At 39.1% G+C, this 21,148-nt stretch overlaps 1 protein-coding gene across 2 annotated transcripts in view; it reads left to right on the forward strand.

The window, feature by feature from the left end:
- Positions 1-21,148, forward strand: part of LOC114153002 (roundabout homolog 1-like) — a 105,049-nt gene that overhangs the window by 10,393 nt on the left and 73,508 nt on the right. Inside the window, exon 1 of one of the 2 annotated variants that reach the window (XM_028031210.1) lies at positions 3,870-4,557. The exons of the other annotated variant lie outside the window; for it this stretch is intronic. Within the exon in view, the coding sequence (XP_027887011.1) occupies positions 4,500-4,557 (58 nt within the window). The 5' untranslated portion in view covers positions 3,870-4,499. Of the gene's footprint in view, positions 1-3,869; positions 4,558-21,148 lie in introns of those variants that run through there. 2 annotated transcript variants of the gene reach the window in all.

The raw sequence follows: 21,148 nt of genomic DNA on the forward strand, positions 1-21,148 counted from the left end.
AACTGGGTTCAGATTACATGAAAGCCATTCCACCTTAGCTGTGACTGTACATTGTGGGTCGTCATCCTGCTGGAAAATAAATCTCTGCCTCAGTCTAAAGTCTTTCGCTGAGTCTAACTGGTTTTCTTTTAGAATTGTCCTTAACTTTTTCCTCCTTCTCTTGATTTTAAACCAGTGGGGATGGTTTGTTTAGGGTGGTGTTCAGTGTTAGCTTTCTTGCACATGTAGAGTTTTGGATAAAGGTCACAAAGTTCATAGAGGAGACAAGTTAACTGTCTCCTCTCTATGAGGTAAACTGTAAACAAGACCTTCTTATGGGCTTGTTTAATCAGCCACTCTTAGGATTTGTGTAATGTATGACTTAAGTTTGTCATGTCAAAGTTTTCCTACCTGAACCGATGGTGACTTTTTCCAAAGTCACCATGAGCTTCATAAAATTTTTTTAAAGTAATATTCTTCTTGCTCCACCTGTCAGTGTTGTTGGATGACCATCCCTTCGTAGCCCTTGCAGTTGTTCCGTGCCCTTTTTCTTTTTGGATGATGGACGACTTCATAGGTTGTTCTTGGCTTTCCCTTAACTTTCTCCCTGACCTCTCTGCTGTGTTTTCTTATCTTTGCTCACTAATGTTCCCTAGCAAACCTTTGAGGCCTTCACTGAACAGCAGCGAGATCACATCTGGGTCCTCTTCACCAACAGCAATGACACTTGGTTGCACATTGTCAGAGTATAGGAAAATACAAAATGTTTGACATCAAATTTGTATTTAAAAAAAAATCCCGCATTTTCCTTCAAGCTATGTGCTAAACACTTTGTGCTCCATCGTGGGAACAGACGACAGACGGATTCTGCCTCTGAAATCCCTCCAACTCTCTATTCCTGATATGACCATTGAGGTTGATTGCCAGAGTGCCAGTTCATTAAGAAGCTGAACCAAAAAAAAAACAGAAGGCATAGACATTACATCACCATCTTAGAGTGTGTTTTCAAAAGGCGAGGCTTTCTTGCATTTTGATCCAAATGGTTGGTTAACCCCTAAGCATATGCAAGGGGAGGAGCCGACAAACAAGCAAAGACAAACACGAGACTGGTCCGAGCCAAAGAGCTGTCAGACGCAGACGCTGATGATGTGGAGAGTGTGGATGGAAAACAGAATTTGATTCATAAGGTGAAAATATGATTGTCTGATGTGTGGACACATTCCTACCATTAGGAAGGGATGTGTCCACACATCAGACAATCTTCATCCAGCATCCTGACGCCAGGTGCAAAGAGATGACTCCGGCCACTTTACAGAAGCGCCACCTGTATATTTCATGAGCAGAACCGTAAACGGTGACTAAAGCCAAGTTTGTTGGTGTGAGGAAACTCCAAATAATCTATTTTTTTTGCTCCATAAAGATTTTTTTTTTGTTTTTTTGTAGAGTTGGCTTTGTTCTTCTTGGACAAATTTCTCCCCTGGCTCAAAACCAACTGGATAGCTCCTCTGGAATGAAATAAATAAATAAATAAATAACCGTTAGCTCCCAGGGCTTGGCACACGCTCCTTAACAATCCCTGCCATTTTATGTGCTCTGTTGCCATGAAGATGTGAATGCCTTTGTGTCCATACTTTTTTTCCCCAACCATCTGTTCTGAAAAAAAAAAAAAAGATTTTTCTTTGGGGTGTGGATTGAGAAAAAGACATTTAAATTCACCAATTTGCCATACTTATGCATGGTTCACCTGGATAAGTTGAGCGAAAAAAATAGCTTAAGTACGAACTCCACATGTGGAATCATGTCATTTTATTTGTGTTTATCCTGCTGTGATGGAAAGCAGCTTATCCCTTAAAATGCTCTCAAATGAGAATAATTATGTTGTTTGGGGGGATGGGGAGGCGGAGAAAAGAAAGCAGGACTTTGTTGTCTTTCGCAGAACAATAATTCAATGTCATTCACAGAACTGCCAGAGAGTCATGGTGAGGATAACATTTGACTGGGGAAAAAAGCACAAAAGAACACAATTCGCATTGGAAACATAGGCGTGAAAAAGGCGTAGAGATGTGAAGAAAAGGATCAAAATGGGGGCGGGGGGGAACTGAGAAATATGACACAACATTTCACATATTTGTGCGCCATTGTGTTTGCTGAAAATGCAGTAAACAGAACTGAAGGGGAAAAATTGGGGAAAAAAAGCAAAAAAGGAAAAGAAAAGTCACTTTGGAATAGAAAAAAAAATGTTTTACAAAGGCAGACAGAGGCTCGACGTGTGACTGTAATGTCCCATTTTTTTTCTGGCTGTTTCTACGACGATGCCTTGGCTTTGAGCAGAGCTGGAAGTGGTGCACAGCGCACAATGAAAAAATTCAAGACTGAACTTCAGTGAAGGTTTAGTAAGAACATGAAAAAAATCCAAAGGCATCGCATCTTCCTCTGTGACATGTGCCTTGCAGAACGACGGTGAACATTCTCATTTCTTGTTTTGCCACGCAGCAAGCATAAATTACTTTATTGGGACTAGGCAATACGGTAACACAAAGCAATAAATAATTATGACATGGAACAGAAATGATGCATGGTTTTGTAAAGTCATTGTGATGCAAAAATCCACAGCTTAGGTGGGAGGACATTATCTATTTAACATGCCACAAAGCTGGCTGTTATGGAAAACTGTGAGAAAGGAAAACATAAGCTGTCCCATTTTGCCATGATTCACGGAGGAAAGAAAAAAGTGCAGTCAGATCATACGTACATTAATACAGAGTGGGCATCACTATGCCGAGCATAAAACATAACAGTGGTAGTATTATGTAATTGAGAATAATTTTATTGGTCTGAGTTAATGGGGAAAAATGGAAAGACCACATAACACTCAAGTTTGGGGCAGGAGCTTGTAGGATTACAACCCCTTGTGTTTACTTAAGATTATGATAAAATACACAGAAGTTTGGCTTTATGGTGACAAAATGGTGACATTTTTTGTACTTATCCTGCTTAACATCTGTCCTCTTATTTCTGTGTACTTTGTCGTTTTCAGATTTTATAATGATACACCTGCCATTTTTAATTTCAAGAACACAAAAAATAGTGAGGTACTCACTGGCAAACAAAATCTTAAAATTGCTTCAGAACACGTTAGATCATGAAGTAGACACTCGCCTGATTCCATTATTCTGGAAATCTGCCTATTAAGACAAATCACAAAAGCAGTGGTTTATTTTAGCCACAAAAAAAAAAAACCTATACTGCAATCCCAGAAGTCAACCAGTAGAGGGAGCTCTGACCTCCCCAGACAACAAAGAAATGTCTGAGCTCTCATGTGCCTGAAATGTGGAAGTTTAACTTCTTCGCCAGTTTACTGGCGTAAAAGTGATTTATATTTGACCGATTATTACTTCAATGTGACATTTGGACATGATCTGTAAACTTCCATTGCATTTCGTTATAATTTGCGGACGGGTCAAGAGGTTTAAACTCTGCTGCCGGTGCTCGCTGTGCAGACCTTACTGGCTCATTAAAAACGCTTTTAATGTCACACCTGAGCTCGTCACTTTTGTAAGCTTATAAAGACGCAGCGCACGTAGCTTTTGATAGCGGGAGAACGTTATAAATCATTCATCAAGGTCACATTTCAACTGCAAGCTCACTTTAAAATATTTAATCATCTTTAGTTGGTAAATTTGCATTTCACACGAGGCTCCTTTTGATAATGATGGACACTGAAAACAAATGATTTAATTGGCCTCTAATTCATATTCAACACAGCGGTTTAGGTTGCTGCTTCTCAGTAAAAGAGAGGGGTGGGGGGAATCAGTCGTCATTTGCCCCCTTTAATTACTTCGTATCTATAAAACCTCAGTTGGAGATATTTATTTAAACTTCCTACAGTAGCCTCGGTTTAATACGAGGCGAGCATTAAGCAAAGCCCGGCGGAGCCTTTCCCTGTCACTGTATCCGCATGTGGTTGAATGGTGCCTGACCCACAGGAATCTCCTCGGCACAACAGAAAAGCCTCTGAGTGGGAAGGGAAACCAGAGCAGCTCCGAGCGCAGAGACGCGCGGCGCCCTCATCCAACCAGCGCCAGCTCCGAGAATCACTAAACACCACAGAGGGAGTTTAAACCCGTCAAAGTGCCTGAGACCAATCCGACCCTCAACCGGTCCGTCCAGAAGTGGAGACATCATCACTCGGACATCCGATCACTTGATGAAGTTATCTGCGTGTGGAAGAGAGGAGTTCCCCGGCGCACGGGAGCAGAGCAAACCGGCGTGGTGCTGAGAGGATCAGCAGCGAGGATGTCTGCGAAGCATCTGAACTTTGATTCACTCTTAGGGGAGCACTTCCGAACTGTTTTGCTCTTGTGATTATTTTACTTTTTTAAAATTATTATTACTATTTTGCCGGAGAACGAGAACTCTCCCTCCGCGGGCTCTGCTGAAGAAGTTAATTTTGAATGACACAGACTTTCGGCACACTCGGACTGGATTAGGCACCCAGCTTTCCACAGCTGCTACCAGAGATGCCTGCTTGTTTCACAGGAATTTACTTTCTACTGGCTCTGCTGCGGATTTGTTCAGGTACGCGTTGCCTTGTTCTAAACCCTGCGCTCATCTTTTGGGAGTAGAGGTTTCCGGATGTCATAAGGATGTGGGTTGGCAGTGTGGCAGCTGTGACCCTGACCCATGCTGATCGCTCCCTAGTTACTGAGACTGACCCATCTCTTCATGGCCATGCCCCGTACTTTCCGCCCTCATAAATACTTTGAGAAACAACTTTAGAAGGAAAACAAAATGCTGTGCCTATTAATAGAAAACAAATAGATGCAATTGAAAAGCTAGTAGCTTGAGCTTGATCCCCAGATGTATAATTTTATTTCTCTTAAGCAAGGCTGTTTCTACCTTTGTGTATCTTTTACAGTATTTTGGAATATTTCATTAGAATATCAGTTGTAAGTACTCACGATAAACTACCAGCCCCGTTTTTTTTTCTCTTTCACACACAGAGGCAGGAATGTCAGTAACACTGGTAACAGATGCAATCTGCAAGCAATAGATAACATTCTCAATTTTTTTGGTGTGTATTTGACACGGAATGAGACTAACTTCAGATTCCGTATGTTGTTTTTGAGTGACGATCAAAAGTCTGATTCGTTCTTTAACTAGATTCATTCATTTCAAAATACATGACATCAGTATTGAACTTAGCATTTCAGTGGGAAATGTTTCGATTCACCTTCACCTTAAATGATTTATTCATTTGTTGCAACTATACCAAGACCTCAACAAACCTTTCTAATGTGATCAAATAATTGTTTAAGAGAAAGCAGTGGGTGTTTCACAGCGTATATGAGGGATTAGTACAATTAATATGGTTGGCATGGCCACCAGTCAGCCTGGGGTGTATTTGCTGTATGGTTTGTAGGTCTTTACTTTAACTGTAAGCCTGCCAACATTTCCTGACCCAGCACATACTATGACCTCTCAGAAAGATACAACAGAACATCTCTGCTGTGATATGTTTGGCTTCTGGCTGATTTCCAACTCCCTGTTGTAGCAGCTTGAACAAACATGCCTGTGTGGAAATTTCAGTTTCATTTTTAGGAACTTATTATACTTTTGAGCTTTATTTGGCTTTTTCAAACATCTTACTGAAACTCAGTCTTCTTCTCTCATTAACAACTTCCACACCAATGACTGTTGCGTCATCATTCATATGTATGATGCACGGACAGATTGAAAAGTGACTGCGTCCGACATGGTTGGGGTCATCAAACTACATTTGTGTTTGTGACATTGCTTTCAAATACAGTGGACTCCAACTTACTTATGGTTCAGTGTTTGCAGACTTTCTGTGGAACTTGACTCCAGATTGTTCACACAAAACGCTACGTAGTCACAGATATTTTCATAGAGCATGTCTGACACATTCAGAAGAAAACAGCTTTTGAAGCTGAAATACCAGAGCACATTGCTACTTGTATGCTATTGGTTGGGATTTGCTGAGCAACTAATTCAGTTGTGCCATTCATTTTCCTCAGTGCTGATTGGCTGTACCTCCAAGAGCAGCGATAAGAAAGACTTTATAAGTTAGATTCAGGAGTAGTGTTAAGGTTTCTACTGTGCCGTTGGTGTTTGAACAATCAAAATGGGCATTTGTGAGTGTTTTTAGAGGGGATCTTAAGTATTTGTGGATTTAAATTATTTGCAGATGTTGTAGTCCCTAAAACCCACAAATATTGGGAGTACACTCTAGCCTGTATTGTTTATCAACAAAAAGGTACTATATATTAAATTGTCCTGCATCATTTAATAAGATTTCTCTGGCAGCTTCTAAAATAAAATGTTTTATTCCACATACAGTATGTTCAATAAAAAAACAAAACAACACAAAAATTTTCTTTCAGGGCTCTTGACAATCAAAATGCTAAATCCAAATTTGCGTTCTAATTGAGCTAACTGTACACAAACATATTGAACTGTACTGCTCCTTGACCTTTGCATTATCACCCGGTCCATACTGTAAAAGCTGTAAAGTGAGTGACTTCTTCACGAGATACACTTAGTTTACAGTTTAAACTTAATAATTCATCTGTTACATTTGGTTGTATCGTACAAATCTAAAGGGTAGACATCCACTTGCATTAAGATCACCTTTGACTTTTATCTTGTAGCATTTTACTGATGCAACTCAATAAATGGTTTGTGGTTCCTTGTTTTGTCATCAGACTGTAGAAAGAGACGTGAAATAGGAAGTAAGTTGTCATCCTTTGTGTAAAATCTGCATTATTTCTCTGTATTGCCAATAAAGCTATGGACAAAAGCTGAAAAGTGGCAAAATAGATTGCGCTTTGTACATACAGCATATAGGTACATTTTTAAACTGGATCTTCCTTACTGCATTCATTCCAAACTAATAAATAGAGGATTGTTGTGCTAATTGTTCTAGCAAAGCTAATTTATAATCTAATTACATTAGCATTAAGTAGCCAAGGTCCTCTGGGGCTAATTTTGCCTTCTCATTCACATGTTATCAGTGGAGAAGGAGGTACCAGAGGGCCTCAGAGACCGGCAGAGCACAGCCTAATTCCATCAGCGCCGTGTACGCGGCGGCCCCGTGGGGAAACAGTTTAACTGAGACATGTGGCTCGTCTGCTGGCGTCAGATGTGCACAGGTCGGGGTTCACATGTACTCACTCATGTTGTTCTGGGGACGGGCTCTCACGACTGCAAAGGCTGTTGTGGCTCAAACTGAAGAATGCTGCACGGAATTGCTGCACAATGCTGGACCTCCAGTTACAGTGGCTCGATTGGGAGAAGCTGACCTGTTGTATCGAACTCTTAAGCTTAACAAGGCACCCTATGGTCCGGGTGACTGAGACAGCGGCGAGCTGGATACCACTCCTAATGAGGAGACTGCTGACAGGACATCTTTGTGCGCCGCTTTCTTTTATGTTCGGATGAATTTGTCAAAATTCTTCTCGTTCTCCAACACGAAGCATGCAGTTAATAAGCTTCAGGACATCGGCTTGTTTGGAAGGCATCTTAATGAGTGTGGATTTGTATGCTATGTTGGATAGTTTGTGTTATTCCTCTCTCTGGGCATCAAGTGTAGAATCCATTCAGAGGAGGGATGTTGGGTTTTGTTCAGATAGCAACTGCCTTCAGGCTTTAAGGATTTATAGTTTCTCCAGCAATCTCACAAGTTGATTGGACTTTGTTTCAGGTTTATAGACAGCCTTTGTGAAGATATGTGAAAAGGAATTAACTTTGATTACTTTGGCAGGCTCTGAGAACATTGGTGAAAGACAATCAACTTCTAAATTGAACACAGTCATTCATTGGGGGAAAAATTCCTGTTAATTATTTTTAACGAAACCACCGGTGGCATAAATATTTGGTACGCCTGTTTTAATGCCTGCTTTTTCAAAAGGACATCTTTCCCTTAATCATTTCACAGGGTTGGACATAAAAAGCATGTTTGACCATTTCTCTGTACATCATCCAGATCCTCTGCCTCCTTTTACTCAAAGTGAAGGTCAAATTGTATAAGAAATAACCTTTTAGTATGACTTTAAAGATAGTTACCAACCATGCCAAAATATTAATTTGACTCTACATATCTACAGTCTGATTCTGAAGACAAAAATGATGCCTTCACTGTCATTCGAAGGATTAGTAGAATCACTCATTATAAGAAAGCAAACAGTAATGCTAACTGAGCTGGGTTTAATTCAATTGTTTGCTTAAGAAAATGTTGCCCACCACGAACGGCTCAAGCGGAATAACCAGAACTGTATCCCATCCTCTCAAGCCCCTGCAGATGTTGCTGGAATTGCTTGGTTCTGCCTGAGTGTGCATGAATGCATACGTAATGGTGTTAGCGTAAGCTCGTTTTTTAATGAGTGTTTTCGGATCGCCTGCCGAAAGCTGTGATTCATGATTGCTTCCCTTGTTTACTTGCCGAGTTCCTCTGGAGCTGTGAGTGTGGTTGCTAACCTGGGGAGAATTAAGTTACTGGGAGCTCTGACAAGTGCCTGTGGGCCCGGAGTTCACAGGTCATCGCATCTTCCCAGAGACACCAGCACACACATGCGCACCCACGCACACCAGCACACACACACAGAGCCAAAGCGGCATTTACACGCCCCAGTCTTCATTTCGAGAGGGATCGATTGGCATCTGCTTGCTCGACAGAGGTAGCAGGTTCCTTGCCTGAAGGAGACTCCCTAAATCTGCTCTGCTCCCCCTCAAACCCTTTGCACATGCTCTGGCTTAGTTCACATGTCTCAATTTCAGTTAAGCATTTCAAACTTTTCCACAGGCTGTCACTTTACAATCACAAACTTTGTGATATGAAAATGAATGTTTGTGAACAAGTACAAACACAGAAAACAAAAGTACGCATTTCTAACCACGCGGGTGAACTTGTAGATGATTAGAGCTGCAGAATTGAGAGAATAGTTAAACATTTTTCTATTTGCAAATATAAAGATTTATCCTAAATAATGGGTTAAATGATCTAAATGTGAAGATTTCGTCAGGTAGAGCAACACTTCTTGATTTCCTTTGATACAAATAAACAGTTGGATGGAATCAAAGATTCTGTGGTGACATCAGTTTTCAAGTCTTCACACAGATTCTCATTTGAGTTTAGGTCTGGACTTTGACTGGGCCATTCTAACACATTGGCATTCCACATTTGTCATGTGTCCAAATAGCTTGTTGCAAACTCCAAACAGGTTCGTAAAACTGTCTCTCAACAATGGGTTTGTTGTTACAACTCAAGCAGAAAGACCAGATTTGTGACGTTCCCGTTTAATAATTATAACAAATTCTCCCGCCTGAGCAGATTTCTAATTAATGCTATCTACACCTGACCAGTCACCTTAAGATGGACTTTAACCACTAATTTTGTGACCTCTAATGACTTTTGGTTACACTGCATTTCATTCCGCATTTTCTCCGAGTAAAGCACACTGGACACATCTGGAAGCCACACTTGTTTTCACATTTTTATTTGTGTATATGTTCCTTCCATCAATAAAATGCACAAGTTTGTGGTTTTGACATGCTGAGCGCTGCAGAGTTGTAAAATCTTTAGCTGCGCCTCTTTTGTTTCCACACCCACAACACCCAGGCACACACACAGGAAAAGCCCTAAATAGTGAAGCAATGGCTGCACTCGTGGACAGATGGACAGCAAAACGGCCTAAGCTTAGAAATCCTTGTGGGCTTGTGGTTTTCTCTTGCTTGTTTGTACTTCTTTCGCCTTTGTTTCCTGTTCTGAGGTCAGTGTCCAGCTACGTCTGTTTGCTAAGGCACTTGGGGTAATTGCTTGGTTAAATAAATCTGCTCCCCACAGTCTTGAGGTTTTATAAGCTACAGTAGCATTCTGCACTTGAATTATGTGTTTATTATGCAAATGCATCGTGTGCAATCCATTTAGCAGGCTCAAGCGTGATTTCGCTCTTTCTTTTTTTTTTTTTTTCATCTTGAAACAAAACATAGCTGCGCTTTTGCTTCTCGACCTGTGCTAAAATTCTGCAGCTGTTGAAATGTGCTGCTTCTCATCAATAAAGGATTCAAAGTAATCAGGAGAAAGAGTATTTGGGAAGCCGTAAAGGTCACAGTAATGCGACCTCAGAGATGCTTCCTTTGAGTCATCTCTCCTCTCCAGCCAGGCGGCTAATAATCAATTGAATCAATATGCCTCCAGATAGATCTTCAGCAGTCTCTCGGTGTTCATGCTCAGGCGCATCGGGAAAATAGATGTGTTCTCATACATATCAATTAGGGCCGCTTTGACTGTTAAACCTAAGATTAGTTAGAATAACAACAAAGAATGCACGAGTGCAGCGAGAGAACACATCAGCGGCGCACATTATCCCTTCGCCGTTTCCTCGATCCTTCTCATCTTTCTCCTTCAGTTGTCTCCTTGTCATTACTGACAGGGTTCAAAGAGCTTTATGTGAAGACTGCCGCATAAAGAGCCGTTTCCCATCAGAGCATCTCTCACAGAAGAGCCCAAAACATGCATAATTTGCTTGAATTAGCGCATCTATTATTAGGTAGTTTTTGAAATTTTATGCAATGGAATAGAATTAAGAAGATGAATCTGTGGGAAGGCAAGACTTGCAGGGTGGTAATGTTACATTTGGAATATTTTGACACTATTGCCTTTTACTAAAATAACAAATGCTCTTCATCCACTGTTGCTTGAATGACTATAACTGCCAGTTGACCAACTTAGCAATCACCTTACCAAGCAATCGTTGGGGAACAAGGTAAGTCAACTTTCTTGACAGGGTGTACATTTCCCGACATTCGTCTATCAACAGATGACTTACATAAAGTCATAAACGCATAAAATTGTGCTGCTTCTGTATCACCCAAAGATTTTATATAATTTGAATTCTGTTCTTTTTTTCTTTTAAATAAAATTCAGTCTGAGGCTTTAAATTTACACATTTGGCTTGTAGCATTCGAGTAAGCCTTGAGCTAACGGCGCAGGCAGGTGGATCAAAGGCAAATGTGAGAGCCATGCCCTCAGGACTGGCCTTGTGATTACAGGGATGACCATATAATATTACCTTCATTAAGCAAAGTTTGACATTGGAATGTAGACTCTCAAGGCACTTTGAGCCCTTTGACAGTAAGCCTCATTAGCAAGTGGAAGAGCATGTATAAGATGATATGCCCCATGCACAGCTCTGCTTACAGCAATGTCCTCCATAAAGTCTTCATAGATCTTGGCCCAAAAAAAAAAAAAAAAATCTGAAAATATATGAAAGCTTCTGCAATAATTTGTACTTATTTTTGAAATAATTTTCTGTAGTGCTTCTGTTTGCCTCTTTAAGATCAGAATATCAGAACTCATTCTCTCCAAGCCCATCAGAAAGGCTTTTTTTTTTTAAGAAACAGTACGATGTACTGTTCTGAAAACCCATTCAGCTTTTTTTTAATTCAGCGGTGATCTTTTTATCTCATGAAAAGAAAGTGTGAAAGTTTGATTGCACAACAAATATTAACATATTTTACTCATTACACAAAGACTGGCAACAAATTGTGTTTTCTAAAGATGTTAGGACACCACAGCCCCTAATAGCTAGTCTTACCCCTTAACTCACCTCTTTGTTGGAATTACTTCAGTGAGAACCTTCTTGTAGCTCTCTACCAAGCTCTGACAGCAGCCTGGGGAAACGTCACCTGACATTCTGCTAGACGTTGGAGGGTTTCACATCAGCCCACAGCATCTCAGTGAAATCAAGAGTCAGGCTTTCACTCAGCCCAGGATTTTCCATTTCTAAATCCTCAGGCAGGAATTGATGGATTGACAAGGTTGGGTTGCTGTAATTTTGCAGGACCCAGGTCTGCTTCATATTTATTCTTTTCATCAATAGCGTCACATTTTCCTTAATTTCCTTAATGTTGGAGTCTATGATTGTGAACTGGTTTCAGCAAAGCATCCTCACACCGTGACACTTCCAACTCTATGCTTGGCAATAAAACTGATAGAAGATTCCTTTCTCATAACTACATGGTTTATGCCAAACCTGTCCTCTGCTAAAATTCAGACTTCAGAATTTTAGAGAGCAAAGTTTTCTTTCTTGCACACGTCCGATGAAAATTAAACATGTGCAGTCTCTTTCTGATTCTCGAGGCATGTATTTGCAGACTTTTCTCAACTGTAGCAAGAGCCTGCTGTAGGTACCTAGTTGTAATTTTTGAGTTTCTGGAGACTTCCAAAGGTTAAGTTTGACCAGATGTGGTTACATTGGCAGGTGGAGACTGTTTTCCTTAAGGTGGAATAGCCGGTCACAAATTATTTTAAAAGCAAGTTCATAAAAATCAGTAATTGTACTTCAGGGCATAAAAATAAACAATTTCCTGGAGGCCACTCATCAGACGTATATTTAATTTATTAAATAAAACAAAAAATATTTAAACAAATCTGATAGCACAAGTGAATATTAGTTCATTCATTTCTTTTATAGCCATGAGGAAGGTATTTACATTTGGAAGGTCTTTATTCTCTTTTATGGATCACACATGCAAAACCACTTTCAGTGGAAAAAATGAAAATTGATTTTAATAGCTATTCAAATAAGATATCTTTGCTGCTTTGCCCTCACCTTCACAAGGTTAACATGGATGCAGTAACATGAACATGCATACCACAGACAATGCCAGGATCGTTTATGTCACAAGTCAAAAGCAGCTTCTGATTTCTGCAGAGACACTTACAGAGGTGGATGGCTGTGTCTCAAATCATCCAGATGTTTACTAATATGCAATAATTTATTTTGATGAATATGTTATAGATACAAAGTCTTATTAAAAAAAAATAGAAAAACCAATAGAATTCAAAATAATTTCATTCACTGTAGTTGGACCTGTGCGGTCATCATTTAACCCGATTATTCAATTCGGTTGCCCTCAAAACAGCTTAGTAGAGTGTTCATGGAAACGACATTGAACCCTCACCCCAACACAATTCCTTACAAATTATTTATCCATTTACCTTTACTAAATCATCTTATTTTACAGTCACAAATTTCATTGCAGTTTTTTTCCCTCATGCTTTATCCGATAGACAAGTACAAAGTTATAAGAACTGTTGTGTAAAATAGTACAGGGTTTTCAAAAGTCTATTATCCATTTGTATTCCGCTCGTAGCCACCCCGACCCCAAGTCAATACTTTAAACTTCACAATTTACTTACTGATTTTATTTACTTTACTACTTGGCTGGTGCAAATGGAAAATTGATGTCTGTAGGGAGGTTCAATTACTGGGAAAGTTCAAGTAATTTCAGAAGGTCCAGAAGTGGTAAGACCCTCTTCAGGGGTGTGTGGAGCCTTTATTCAGGAGTTTCCCATGCTAACATATGACATAAATTGCCTGTCCAAGTTCAAGTCCTAATTAAGGCAGTCAGATTTCCCTTTTCCCTCTGTAATTTCCCAAATATAGCCTGCCAACACGTACATGCCTTAAAGACTCTAGTGGTTACAGTCTGCTTGCACAGATTTATCAGAGATTGGATGCATCAGTGTTTCATGAATAAATTCTATGTTGCATCTAAAAATATGGTTGAATTTAATATTATTTACCGCTGCACTCACACGATTGATTATATCTGTTGTAGTGAGCAAAGCTTTTGACTATAGGGTAAACTTTATTTTTGCCTTTTTATCACATTTAAAGGTTTCAGATCTTTTGAATGAATGGACTGTTTTGAATGCTAAGCCAAGATAACCTGACTAAACACAAGTTACGTTTCCAAATGATTCGATTTATCAACAGAAAAAAGCTGCCAAAACCAGAAAATAATGTTCTTCTTAAATTGTATTTGTATTTATTTATTTCTAACAGGTTTTAAAGAAACAAGTGAACAAGCAATAAGTAGGGAAAATATGTGCATACATAACCGAGAACATGAAATAATCATAAAATAACAGTGATAAGACACATTTTTGAGATACGTTTTTTCTAGCCACAACCAAGCCTGATTACATCTGGGCTGAAGAGACAAAAGTGGAACTTTTTGGAAAGCGTCCCCTACATCTGTCATAAAACGTACACTGCATTTTAAGATTGGCATTCAAACAAAGAGGTGGTAGTGTGATGGTCTGGGACTGCTTTTCAGCAAAAGTCCTGAAGACCACTTCTCAATTTGAGCAGGTTTATACTGTATTAGGATGCTGTGGCATACGCTGAAATGGACAATTTATGCTAAAAGAAACTTCCAATGTGGCTGAATTAAAACAATTTTGCAGAGGACAGCAGAGAGCAGTTATTACAACCAGTTAAGTCTTAATTACTTACAATTTACAGCTGCAGTAAGTTTTTCACATACAGCCAGATGAATTCGAATAGTTTTTCAGCCTTGAGAAATGAAATTGACACTGAAAAAAAGGGAATTCGGTAAAAAAAAAAGAGATCAAATTTGAAAATAGGGCTTATACTTGTTCAATGCTCTGTATAGTATTAAATTCAATTATTTAGCTGTGTTATATAAAATGGCTGAGAATAATCCAATATATTGCAATAAAATATTATACCAATTCATTATAAATTGAGTTATACGTAAGATAAACATTAACTATAAAAACATGCTGAACAAAGATGTTGAGCTCTTTCTGGTTTTGTATTTCATTTTCACATTTTCTCCACAGTCATTCTTAGTGTTCTCATTTTATTCCTCCTGATAGCCTAAGAGGCAAGCATGCATTTTCTTTTTTCTTATACGAATCACAGGGTGTACCCACCCAGCAGAATGAACTGCAGGCTCTTTGGATGGCTTATTATTGAAATTTGACAACAGTTGAGACTTTTACATCTGATCCTCAACCATGAAAAATAGTATAGATGAATATATTTATGTAAAAGCTTGTGCACTGACATTGGGGTGCATGTAGCGGCAGCTTACCGTCTCTTGTTTGTGAGGCTCACAGCATATTTGAAATATCAGAACAGGTCATTAGATTTATTTTTGTGGAACCAAATTCTAAGCTACTGATTATCTACAGGTCTGCTTATTTACAGCGATGGGCTAATTTGCATGTCTCCTGGCAGACTGCTTCAGTCATTATTGAAATGAGCTGGTTGTGCTTGTGCTTCCAGAACCGAGCAGCTTCAGGTCATCACCCACAGCAGCGGACACTCCCACAGGTGTTATTTAGGATTTGCAAACAGATGCTAATTTGCAGAGCTTGATAAATCTGCCTCTGCCTATCAACAGGCTTCTCTTTTTTTATTCATCATTTTTATCTGCAAGTTTGGTGCTCAAGTTGAAGTCTCTCTCTCTCTCCTCTTAGTAGGTCTCATTTATTAAAATATACGACATCTGAGTGCAGAGATGATCCTAGGGCAATTTCCAAGTTAAATTTATGAAACAGTGCAAACGCCAGTCAACAATCCTCGTTTACATACTATGTGACATACCATGGTAAAAAAAAGACACATTTCTCCATAGTTTTTTTTAGCCTTCCAGAGTGATCATTAATATTTATGTTATGAGCAGAGGTGACATCACGCCACATGTGAAAAAGCAGTTACGGTAAACCAGCTTTACTACCAAAACAAATTGATTATAAAGTTTGAAACTGCCTTTTAACATAGTAAATTATCATTGGCATGGTCAGCAGAGCTAGCTTTACAAAAACAGCAATCTCCATATTTATTCCTGAGGGAATGTAGGCCCTTACCATAACTTAACGACTTTCAAAAGGTCTGTAGTATTCACAAATCCAATATGTGATACGGGAGACAGGTTAAAAACGTAATTAAAGCAAATTAAAATTAACAGCTTTCTTGTTCTGTTAGACTTCCTGTTGTTGTCTAAAAAGTTTTACTCTGTTGGACTCTCAGATAATGCAGTTTCCTGTTTTAGTAGTACCATGCTTCTCATGCTAATCACAGGTAACATATCCTTCCTTTATCTTTTTACACTTCAACACTGCCACCGTGTATCTCCAAAAGTATAACTTTCTTTGCTTCTAAATGTAAATTTACACTGTTTAGTCAAATTCTAATGCTATCTTGATACCTTTTCAATAGATATTTAGCAACAGAAGTATAAAGAGATGTAATGGGTGAGCTATACTGTTGATTGACAACTAACATGTGAAAAAGAAACACATTTTATGAAATACTTCTATTTAAAGGTGAACTAAATATGATCATAGTAAAATGAAAGAACATCTATTAGGTTATGCATTCTTTCTACTTAGGTCTTTGCCGTTTGTGACTGGCTTTTTAATGACTAAATATATATAGCAGAAATCAATAAATGCAAAAGTAACTTTGCAATAATTCTTGAATAACAAACCGCATCTTGGCAAATTCAGTATCTGTTCTTCTTCTGTGAAGTTTCAGCGCCAAGCTCTGCCTGAGCGATAATCAATGTCGTGTACGACCACTTTTCTTTTCACTGAAGGTTTAATGGAGTGAAAATAAACCCCTTGGATTGTGTGCTGGCCTTTCCAGGGCACTTGTGCTCTCAGGTTCTTCTCATCACAAATAGAGGAGGTAAGCTTCAGACTATCATCCACCTCAGGTCATTTGCTCGCCGCACTGAAGTGATATAACGCACAGCATACGGCAGATGGGGATTATTCTTCTCAAGAGTATTTCACTGTTAAAATAAAATGGGATTAGCCATAAAAGGCATGAGCATATTTTGTAATATGCTGAGCACGCTGCCTTTTAGTCCACTGTATTGAACTAAAAACATTGTTAAGAGCCGCAATGAAATATTCTTAAATTCATACAAACTGGAGTGATAATAGCTGAAGGGTCCAATATGTTTGGTCCTCACTTTCTGTCACAGACAGCTTGATGGATTTGCTCTCTGGTTAAAGTGTCCCGATGACCTACTTGGCTCAGATGTTTATCATGCACCAGCAATGTTCCGGTTCGAGAGCACCCCGGGGACTTCTCGCTTGTTACCTTTCCAGTGAGCATTTAACAGATGGCCAACAATTTTTTTTTTTCTCATGGCATTGTAAAAAGAAAAAAAAAAATCTGTTAGAACAAATGTGGTATTTCATTCAAAGACTAAGTCAATTATTCAGCCAGCAGTTACACTATGAATTCTACTCGCTAATAGTAAGTAACTTCTGGCTATCAAATCTGGCATTCAATAATACGGTATTACTTCTGAATGCAACAGAGCAATAATCAATAGTCACTTCTACGTCTGGTGAAATCAGTTGCCGAGCCTGTGGCTAAGCTTATAAGCATATTTCTTCAAGTTTACATTTCCCCTTAGCCTCATATCTTGCCCTAAACATCTGGGTGCTGCAGTTGGGAGGTGTTATCATGCACATGACCTTGGCTCGCCTCCCCAGAGGCTGCCTCATTTTGCTGCATTGTGCTGCTGGAAGGGCAGCAGGCAGAAAGGACTGTCTTACAGTATGGTCTCTAGTGTAACTAGAGTTATTCATAACGTGGGATTGGAAACACATGTTCAAACTCAGCTTAATGACAAAAATACAAGCGAAAGCGTGATTTCAGACACCTCGCTCTGGCCCTGAAACACTCGCATTCCTTCCCCCACATTCTTGACTGAATGACAGTGTTCTATGTTTCCACCTAATTGCAGTTTATTACAGCCTGAGAAAGAATGTGTGGTATTTATTGGTTCATTGTATTTCATGTTACAAATGAGTAAGTGTGTATATTTAGAGTATGTGTCTGCAGGAAATGAGAAAGAGAAATTGTTGACATTTAGTTAAATTGGCTTATTTGTTTTGCAATGTTATGAGATGTTTAAGAAGATGGATGTTACCTTCAAGTGTAATGAACAAAATCAGGCAGCGAGGTTCTGGTACTGGAAATAACTTGGAACCTTTAAAAGTCATGTGTAAAAGTTTAAAAAGGGGGTTACGTCCTCAAAGGAGCATTTTTTTATTTTTATTTTTTCTGGCTGTAGCTTCTGATTTGAAGATTCATGACATTGATAAAGGCTATGTTTTGCTAAAGCTGTGAGCCTAATACAACCAGATAAAATGCATTTTTGTACATATTTGTTTATGATCTCTAAATACCAAAATCCTGAGCGCTGTGTGGCTCAGTAGGTAGAGCTGGAGCACCAAATGCAAAGACTGTTGTTCTGGATTTGATTCCAGGTCTGTGACTATTTGCTGCATCTCTTCCTCTTCTCTCTTCACCCTTGTTCCTGTCAAATTGCTGCTCAATCAGGACCACAAGTGCCAAAAAAAAAAAGCTCAAAGTGCTCAATTCCAAAAACAATGAAACAGTAAATACTTTTTAAATGACTAGTGTTGCAACAAGTTATTTTCTCAGTAAAAGAAAAAAAAGAAAAATAGTAAAACTGACAGACAAGATATTGACGGTTGTGAGTCCTTTGAGAAATACGACAGTCTGTTAGCAATTAATGACACCGAAGATGGCATCTGGTTTTAAGCTTTCTCTCTGCTCTAAACTAAAAAGCAATTTACATTTATTCGGAATTACGTAATTTGTAGTTCCAATCCTAATTTCTGATCCAACCAGAACTGAGTAGTTCTACACAAAACCGATTGTGCTATGCTCAGTATCAAATTCGCGAAACATCTGTTTTATAATGTGAAGGTTGTTTTGATATTAGAACTGTAGATGAAGACAAGCATGAAAATCAGAAGTAGACGAGTAGTCAAATCTAAAATGGAATATTCTGCGCCTCTCTTCAACGTTTTGGGAAACAGTTTCTTAGGTTTCCCAAAATGTTGTGACTTGTCGTTTCCACAAACCAAGTGTTGTGTATAGTTTAGTGAGCTGTGTGTGTTTTCACACCCCTACGTATATGTGATCAAATTGGCTTATGTTTAAATCTAAGGTGTGACATGTTAGAGCTTTCTAATTTTTTCATTCAGTTTCTTAGAAAGAAGACACAACTTGCATCAACTGTTTAGTACCTGAGATTGAATCACAGGAAAAGTGATTTAAGCGTAGAGGCACTCAAATAAATAACATTTTTGTAACATCACTGTACGGATACCAAATTATAATATTGCCTTTAGATTGCTTTTCTTACAACCTGTTTTGTTTCTAATCAATTTTGAGGAGAGGACGGAGTAACTTCAGTGGAATACTTGATCTAAATGTGCCCCTGTATTGCATGGAAATTGGTGTCATTGCTACAAATGATAATATCCATTCAGATTGACTTTTTAAAAAAATTATATCGCACATCACGGGGGCTGTACAAGTTTCTTTTTACTTTAAAAGAAAATCTTTCATATTTTGTCAGGATTTTAGCTTAGTCATCATCATCATCATCATCATCATCATCATCATCACCAGGCTGCAAACTTTCCAACCGAAGATCCACTCTAAACAATTTTGCTTGCATAACTTAGAGTTCTCTGGCAAAGACACCTTCAAAAAGTTTTTGTCAGACTACTAACAAACATGCTAATGCCAGACCATACCTGCCCATTTGCAAAGGGAGCGAGATGAGTGTAGATTAAAATATACATATATATTTTAGCCATTCGTCTGAACACACGATGTCACAAAGTGCCAGATATGAGGAAGTGTGGTGAAGCCCAGAGATCAAGTAACTCAACCTTACGTAACTACTAACAAAATCTGAAAACTGCCCACTTTGGGTCTGAGGGATTTATTGTTGGTAGTCATAATGATAACGATAAATGGAAATTCTGTCAGCATACAGACAGCATATTATTCAGACAGGATATTCTTATAAACACCCATTTAAAGGCTTTTTTTCTCCTCCCCTCCAGGGGGTCTTTTTGGGCTCTAGTGTCCCTAATATGAAAGTAGGCCCACAGGAAAGGGAGAAGGAGCGGGGGGAAGACATGTGGTAAATATCGCCGGGTCCGGGAATCGAACCCGCAACGGCCACATCGAGGACTCAAGGCCTCCAAACGTGGGTTGCGCAATCCCCTACGCCACCACAGCGCGCCCATTAAAGTCTTTTTTATGTTTTTATTTTCTGAGTTGGAATTTTTCTAAAGCAGATGACCAAAATCATAAAACAGTAAGTGGTGTGAAAATGTTTTTGTTCCAGTGACTATCTCTCTCTTCCAACAACACTTTTTGATGTTGTTGGGCTCAATTGGTTTTACATTTCACTGGTGTCTCTGAAATGCTCTTTCAGCTCAAATCTCTCGTGTCATTTTTCTTCTCTCGTTATCCTCCGTTATCCTTCCTTTATTGTTCTGGTGTGGCGCAACTTGACTTCCAAAACCACAGCCGTAACCACCGAAGCTTCTGGAAATCTCTGCTTGCTATTAAAAGTTTGCACTTTGATCAATGATGTAACCCTTGGTGTCTCAAAGAAGAGCGACTAAATGACCTTTGCAGCTTGAAAAAAGTGGGTTGCTTTAACAAGACGTTCTATTTATTGCTCTTCGCTAAGTCGCACAGAAAATCTCCATTCCTTCATTAGCTGATTCTGGCCTCTGCTCGGCAAAAAAAAAAAAAAAAGGCGCTTACACTAAGGCATAAGATCTCTAGAAGCATGGCAGGTTGAAATTTAACCACCGCTGCGCCTCTCGTCTCAACAAAGCAGTCTGATTGTGTCAGTCAGCTTTTAGCAGCGTCAAAGGGTGACAGTATGTCTGGAGCATTCTAGCTTCATAAATGTCACCAACTGCTTTTCAATGACTGTCTTGTTTGGATAAACCACAAAGAGACAATTATGCACATTCTTTTAGGATTGCATCTATGAATCTGAGTAGATTTCTGAAACCCGGCTCTTCGTCGGTGCGTTCACATCAATACAATGTGAATGATCAATATGTGTGTCTTCCACAAAGGAAGTTAATGAGATAGTGAAGGGACATTCTGTTTCTGAATATGTCTATAGTTTGACACATTGGTTGTCTTCAGTGCGTTCTAAATATTGTTATGTTTTGAACTGCACCTGGGTGGGCTCATGTACGACCACCAGGACTGAGGAAAATTGCATTTGCTGTGTGAAATTATAGTGAGTAGGGTGATCATTTGTTTTTTCAAAAGCTGCCTTTTTCCTCTTCCTTTAATGTATGCCCTTATACTTTCTTCTCTGCGTTCCACTTTTACAGTTTGAATACCTAGACTCAAAGGAATGTGTGTCTGTAATTTATTTTTACTCCTGTCTCATGCAGTTTTATTGTATTTGTTGATCATATCAAAATAGATGTGAGCTTGTATGGCAG

Source organism: Xiphophorus couchianus, chromosome 11 (genome assembly GCF_001444195.1).
Source record: "Xiphophorus couchianus chromosome 11, X_couchianus-1.0, whole genome shotgun sequence".
Classification (NCBI taxonomy): Eukaryota; Metazoa; Chordata; class Actinopteri; order Cyprinodontiformes; family Poeciliidae; genus Xiphophorus; species Xiphophorus couchianus.